Below are 7,055 nucleotides of genomic sequence, written 5' to 3'. Positions count from 1 at the left end.
GGGAGGAGTGGAAGAGACCTGAATTGTGCTGAGCATCCTCTTGATGGGACCGAGGTGGACTTTGGTTTGGCACAGAATGATTCCATCTCACCAATTCAGACTCAGCTCAGCCTCTTTGATTCTCCTTGAAGCCAAACCACTCTTGAAACCCAACCTGCCCTGCAATTTCCATAGCCCCAGAGGGGCTTGGGGAAGCAAAGAGCAGGGGAGCATGGTTAAGAGAGTGGATGCAGTGGTTATAATAAAAAGCTCACAGACCTTAAAATTCAGAAAGAGCCATTGCTGAACCTGACCTGCAAACCGTGGACCAGGGAGGCAGAGACCTCTAAGTGTGACGGGATAAAGCGACACAAAACAACCAGGATGAAAGCAGACAGCATCTCTTCAGCTGTGATCCAGTGTCAGGGAAGGAGTTAGCAGGAGGACCTTGCTGAGCGAGAATCGCTTTGCCTGAAACCGTGCGTGGCAGCGCCGTGGCCAGGTGACTTGGCAGCAAGTTACTCGCCTGTAATTGCCATGCTGACACTTTTGTAAGTAAGTTCTCGTGCGAGAAGGGGAGGCATGCAGCTGCTCACAGTGCTTGGAAAGCTGTGCTCTTCCCTGCAGGGCTAAAATTAGCCTTTTATTATTACTATTATGGACTTGAGGTGGAGTGGGTCTAAGGGGAAGATCAGTGATCCTGGGGAAAAGATTCACCCTGGTGCTTCATGCTGGGGTTTTCTGTGCGAGATGATTGACCGGATCATGTGTGTGACAACGTGGGAAGCTCAGATTGCCATGACGTAGAAAAGGGCACAAGATGAGGTTGCAACACACTTTCTTTCAGTAGAGTGAAAAATGCTTTATCTCTAAGTAAAAAAAGAGAGGAAGGAAAAGTTGGGATTTTAGAGACCGATTCATGTTATTTAAGAATAAAACAGGGATTTGCATGCTGGTGCAAACTGATTTTCCTTTCAGAGGAACTATCGTTATTCAGATAATCTGCTTCTCTCAGCTTATTTTTCCTAGAAAAATGGAATTGGCTGAGGTAACCCAGCCTCACCCGTTCATCTTTTCCATGTGGCACTCAAGGGCTCCAACTCCATTTTCTATTTATTCTGACAGACAGTGGCACGCTGTACTTAGAGCAGGTTTTATATTCTTGACAGTCCTGGACTCATTGATTTGAAAGCAGCAAAAGCCACTTTGAAATGTGTTGGCAAATGCTACCTGTGTGTGTTACCCTAGGTAGAGCAATTTGGGTTATAAACCCAAAAGTAGCGCTCCAGTTGCTTTTTTATCTACTGTATCGGAGCAAGACTGTATCAGGGCTATAGGATAGCTCCACTTAAAGCTTCATCTCCTGTGGCTGTTTGCAGACAGGGAAGTCCATGTCCCAGGCAGCTGATGTGCCTCAGGTCCTCATGATGAACGCATGAGGAGTATGAACCTTCTCCAAACTCTTCTTTGAGAAGACTCTTCCTTTTGCCTGCACAGCCCATGAGCAATTCTCTTTGCTTGTGCTGCCAGCAACTCCTCTGCCAGAAAAACTGCCCCAGTTTTGCCATTTTTTGTACTATGGCTTCCCTGTCTCCTGTTCTCAGACACAGAGGTTCTGTTCTCCCAGTCCTGTTCCCATCTTGGAGCTGCTACCGTCAAACCTTCTCTGTGGGGACAGAAGAGGAACCTCCCCATTGCACGCTAATTGCCAGTCATGGGCACCCTAGATAGGACCTTGAAATGCTGATGTCTGATGGCTTGCAATAATTAAGATATCCAGAAATAACCTTTCTCTCTCAATGTTATCACCAAGGTGTGAGACAAATACATAATGGGATATGCTCAACACCTGGAGGAAAAGCTGGGCCATTGACAAGGAGGCGAAGGGCAGGAGATAGGAACCAGCTGAAACACAAGAATATTTACTTAGAAGCTTTTATTAAAATATGAGTGTTCTCCCTCCTGTGGCTATCATAGAACAGCTTGGGTTGGAAGGGACCTTTAAAGGTCATCTAGTCCAACCCCCCCAGCACAGTCATTGCAGGTTGTTCCAGGAGGAACAGTATTTGCTACTCCAACAGTGGTCAAGGCATTTAGGGCAGATGTGGTAGAAGTCTTAAAATCTGGAGTTGTGCATGTTTTGGTGGACTCGTGGCTTCTGCCAGAAAAAGGGGGCATAATCGAACAGATGGACTAGCTGCAGCGCCGGCAGAGGCTGGCTCATTCAGACAGGACAGTCATTCTTCCTTTCGAGCCACTGGTTGTGTGGGAGAGGGAAGGATCGTGACTGATGCGGTGGGTGGACCTTGGGGTGGAGAAGGAAGACGTGGAGCACAGGCTGGGACATCATAAGTAGTCACCCATGGGTGATGCCTCCAGGACAGGGCTCATCCGAGGGGTAGACGCTGCTGGCTCCACGTGGCATTGCTCCCAGGTAAGCTGGGAAGGCAGGAGGACAGGTTCTCTGGGCTCTGCTGAATCCTTTTGCTTTTGGCCATGGAGACGTGCTGGCAGGAAGGGAGTCTTTCTTTTGAGCGTCCTAACAAAGGCTGGTTCAGTTGCGCTTCTGCTTTATTTCCCCTTACAGCAGCGTTTGTGTCTCTCTTGGATGAGGCAGAAGAAAGCAGCTGATCTTGCTGAAGGGGACCGTTGAGGGGACAGCAAGCTGTGGAGAGCTTCCTGGGGGAAGGAGACCTCCCACCTTCCCTAGGGAGAGGGCAGCGGTGAGGGGAGGGAGGGACCTTGGGGAGGTTAAAGGGAGACCTGCAGAAGACCACAAATGTCTGGTGAGAGCAGCCGACGCTGTGAGCTCCGGAGGAGCAAGAGCTATTCTGGAAAGTCCTCTAAAGTGGGGAGGTGGGACCCGGCACTGGATGCTCGTGAGTTTGAGGGGGAACAGCCATGCACAGTCCCTGGACTGCGAGTGGGACCGCAGTGAGGCTGAGAGGCACCAAATTCCCTATAACCAAGGCAGAGAGGATAGAAAGAGGGGTGGTGAAGCGCCAGGATGGGTGGAGCTGGTGATCCACCTTGGGCTTCTTGGCTCACATCCTCTCCATGCAGCAGGGTTTTGCAGCCCCGATCCTCTGTGCTCAGCCCTCATGGGACCCCCGCAGCCTGCCGGGGCTGGCGTGGCCGATCTCTAGCAGGTTGCAGTGATGCAAAGCCCCCTTAGGCTCATGCCCCCCGGCCTCTCTGGCCATGGAGGGGCTGGACGTGCAGCCTGAGCCGCTCCTCCCCGTCACTGATGCCATGCACGAGGTGGGCTGAGGCAGCTCTTCCCACGGAAACAACCACGCAGTGCCTGTTCTCTTCCGCTTCTGCAAAGCCAAAGCCGAGCCCGAAATAAATTGGCCGGTGTGAGAAGCAGCTCGAATCGGGGGGCTTGCGCAAAACGGATTGCAAGCCACCGGGAAAGGGGAAAATGCATAAAAACACCCTGAAGCAAAAATGAACGCAGGGCAGAAGGAACCTGGGAAGCCAGGACAGCAGCAGACAGGGTTGTTTTCAACTGTCCCAGAGTGACCGGTAGACATCCCCTGTCTTTTAGATAGGGAAGAGGGAGAGCTAATTTTTGACAAGGTATCAGCTGGAGGTGGGCAGGCACTTTCTAGGTGAACTGATAACTTAGTAAAATACCAGCAGAACTGAATGGCTTGCCCAAGGATAGGTGATAACTTTTTCTTAATTAACTTTAATTGGTTTCAGCATATTCAGACCTGTGGTAGGACTAGTGCGCGATGGAATTGCTGTTGGATTTGACTGGAGAGTGGTGTGCTTTCACAAGTCCTTGCCCGAGGATTTCGCCCCTTTCCCGGCTCCTTGCTGCTTGTTGCAAGCACTTGAAGTCAAACCAAGCCACGGTGGTTGGTCTCCTTCCCGCAGTTGTGTTTTGGAGGAGCCGACCCTGTGGGTCGCGCAGGTTTCAAGGCTCAGCATGGGACCTGCCGTTGCCTTAAACTCCCTTGCCCATTTGGCAAAGAAATATTAGCAGGTCTGAAGTTGGGCTACTCCTTCTATGAGAACTCGACCTCAAGAAAACCGTTTGGTGGCAGAAGATGGGTATTAACATTGAACTTATTTTTAATATTTAATTAATTAGATGGTGTGGGGAAAATCAGATTTCCATTAGAAATTGCTCTTGAGGGCAGTGCCGGCAGGGTAGGCTGGGACCCAAAAGCACGAACCAGCAAACCCCCATCCACCCACGGCTGTGAGATGGGCTCGGGGTGGGGCCTCGCAGGGCCGAAGGCAGCCCTTTCCTCTCCTCCTCTTCCTCCCCATCCCTGTGCAGGGTGGCCATGTGCGTGGGGAAGTGCAGCCGCATCGTGGGTCCCTGCCTGCTGGCGCTGGGCACGCTCTCCGTGGCAGCCAACATCCTCCTGCTCTTCCCCGGCGGGGCATCGAGGTACCTGGCGGAGGGGCACATCAGCAAGCACGCCATGGCCATGCCGGGCGTCTGGGGAGGCGGCATCACCGTGAGTACTGCGGCTTGCGCCGCGACCTTCCTCACGTGCTTGTGGAGCAGGGGGGAAGGGATGGAGCAGGTGGCTCCCCGTCATCCCCCATCCGCTTCTTCCTTCCCACAGGTGCTGCTGACAGCGACCCACATCACGGCGGTGGGGTGGCGATGTGCCGGCTGCTCCGACTGTGGCACCCGTCGCAACGTAAGGCAGCGCCGGGGCTCCTGTGCCAAAGCAGTCCCAAGCGGCGCGTGGTGGGACGTGGCGGGTGGCCCCAGGGTGGGGTGTGGGGGGTGGCCCTGGTTGTGCCAGGGTGCTGGGATGCTGCGTGGTGTCACCTCCCCGGAGGACGGGGCTTTCTGTGCGCGCTGGCATGGGCTCTGCCCCACCAGGCTCCGCGTGGCAGCTCCCTGCCTGTCCCCGCTCCCTGCCCACTTCTGCCCAGCTCGAAACAACCCAGCGACGGCTCCATCCTCTGCCTCGGCTCCCCAGGACTGGAGCCTCTTTGGGGTGAAGGGGAGGGGAGTTTTGCCCCCTTACTGAACTCTGCCGATAACGCACAGCCGTGCTTTGGAGCCCACCTGACTTTCGGTCCTGCCCTGGGTGCTGCCCACAGGCTTTCATCTCCGCCGTGCTCTCCAAGCTGGCGCTCCTGGGTGCTGCCGCCTGCTTCGTCCTCTCCGGGGTGGGTTTGACCAACGGGCCCCTCTGCTTCTACAACTCCTCCGAGCACGGCCGCGGGCACGGCCCCCTCTGGGGTTACCCCTTCCTGGATGCCGGCGGCTGGGAGCCTGATGCCAGGTGAGGCAGCGGGGCTTGAGTTGCTGATGCCGCCTCGTCAGCTTATTGCTAATTAAGTCAGTGTTATTTATGGTGGGTGGGCTTGCTGGTGGTGATGCAAGACCCCGGTAGCTCAAGAGGTCCTCACCTCCTGTGGCTTTCTATATGGTGCTTCCCAGCCCCATCAGCCTGCTGACCCCCCTCGTCCTCGGGATGAAGGACGGGGCTCCTGGGGCACACCTCCGTGGCAGAAAGCGATGCGATTCCTGACGCGCCACAGGGCAGCATCTTGCATCTCCTCCTCTCCCCGTGGTGCAGGGCAGAGAACTACCTGCACGACCGGCGCAGCTGGAGCGTCTGCCTGGAGCCGGCAGGCGTTGTGGCCTGGAACGTCGTCCTCTTCTCCCTCCTGCTGCTCGTCAGCGCCGCCGAGATGGTGCTGGCCTCCCTCCAGATCCTCAACGGCTGCCTCGGGTGCCTCTGCGGCTTCTGCGAGGGGAAGTAGGGACCCGCGGCGGTGCCAGGAGGGTTGGTGCTCGCAGGAGACGTTGTCCCTGGGTGTCCCTGGGCCAGCGGCAAATGCCGTTGGCGGGGCTACAGCTCAAGCTGTGATACCAGCCCGGTGCAAGACAGACACGCTCCTCCACGGGGGACAGACACCCCAGCCTGCACAAAACATCGAAGGGATGTGTGTGGGGTCAGCGTGCGACGGGCTGCCTCTGCGCCGAGCCCTCCGCCTGGGCGATACCCCTTCCTCCGGCCTGGAGCAGATGCCCTCGGGGCTGGCAGCCCTTTGGGGTTGGAAACCAGCCCGGTGAGTGATGGAGGTGGGGACCTGGCTCCTGGCATCCCAGCGCGAGCCCAAAGGCTTCCCCGGCCGCTCCTTCTCAGCCTCCACCCACCCGAGTGCAAAATGTGACACAGTGGTATTTGTGGAGATAAGAGCTGGAACGCCGGTTTCCGTTAATCGATCTGTAATTAGGACAGCTTGTGTTGGTGTTTGTCTCCCACGCAGGGCAGGAGGGACGAAGGAGCCGGGAGGAGCCGAGCCAGGCTCTGGCTGGGGCTGGGGGACTCGGATGGAGTCATGCTGAAGGAGGTAGTGCTGGAAACAAGAGTAGTCCCCCAATGTTCACCCATACACGTGCAGGCAGCAAACGTTGGGAGCGGCCGGTCATCCCCACCCGCCCAGGACCCCGTCGCACCACCCACTGCTGCACTCGCAGGGGCTGTCACCGGCTTCGGCATGTCCCACGTCCCCCCGTGGGGATAAAGGGACTGAGTGCAGGTAGAGAGACCTGCCTGTGCGGGGAGGGTGTTTGCCCCAGAACTGATAAGTTTCAGAGGAAAGTACAAGGTCCATGGTAGCTTACACAAACAAAAAAAAGCAATTGGCCAGATGAAGCAGTAACTGTTGAAAAAAGGAAGAATTTGCTCAAACAGGAGCATTAAAAAGGAGCAATAAAAACCAGAACACCCTGGAGCAGGGTGGTAGTACCAGGCAGGGCACGGCTGGAGCACCATGCCAGCACGACCTGGCACCCGGCGGACGTGGGTGGCACGGGGTGCCCCGGCTGCCTTCTCCCCTGCGTCGCTGCTGTTGCCCCCATTATGGATTTCACGGAGCAGCTCCTGCACTTGGAAAGGAGCCGGGGGCCGGGCTGGTGGCACGAGCCTCCCTGCCCAGCTAACTGCACAACTAACAAATAGCAATAAAAATGAGATAAAAACCCGCTTTTGGGACGGTAGCACATGCCTTCTGTGTGATGTGGCCATGCTGGCTGGTGGCAGGACGCCGGTCTGTGAGCATCCCGGCACGCGGGGCTCTGGGTT

The 7,055-nt window shown here is 55.9% G+C and overlaps 1 protein-coding gene across 1 annotated transcript; it reads left to right on the top strand.

Moving 5' to 3' along the window:
• The first annotated feature begins 4,050 nt into the window (after positions 1–4,050).
• On the top strand, positions 4,051–5,777 carry TM4SF19 (transmembrane 4 L six family member 19). The gene is made up of 4 exons (XM_082003777.1): positions 4,051–4,457; positions 4,569–4,646; positions 5,059–5,243; positions 5,541–5,777. The coding sequence occupies exons 1-4, from the start codon at positions 4,281–4,283 to the stop codon at positions 5,725–5,727; spliced, it is 627 nt and encodes a 208-aa protein (XP_081859903.1). The 5' UTR covers positions 4,051–4,280; the 3' UTR covers positions 5,728–5,777.
• The last annotated feature ends 1,278 nt before the right edge of the window (positions 5,778–7,055 follow it).

This window comes from Phaethon aethereus (assembly GCF_964289735.1).
Source record: "Phaethon aethereus genome assembly, chromosome: 9".
Taxonomy (NCBI): domain Eukaryota; kingdom Metazoa; phylum Chordata; class Aves; order Phaethontiformes; family Phaethontidae; genus Phaethon; species Phaethon aethereus.
Note: the sequence above shows the minus strand (reverse complement) of the source record. Positions and strands in the feature narration are given on the sequence as shown.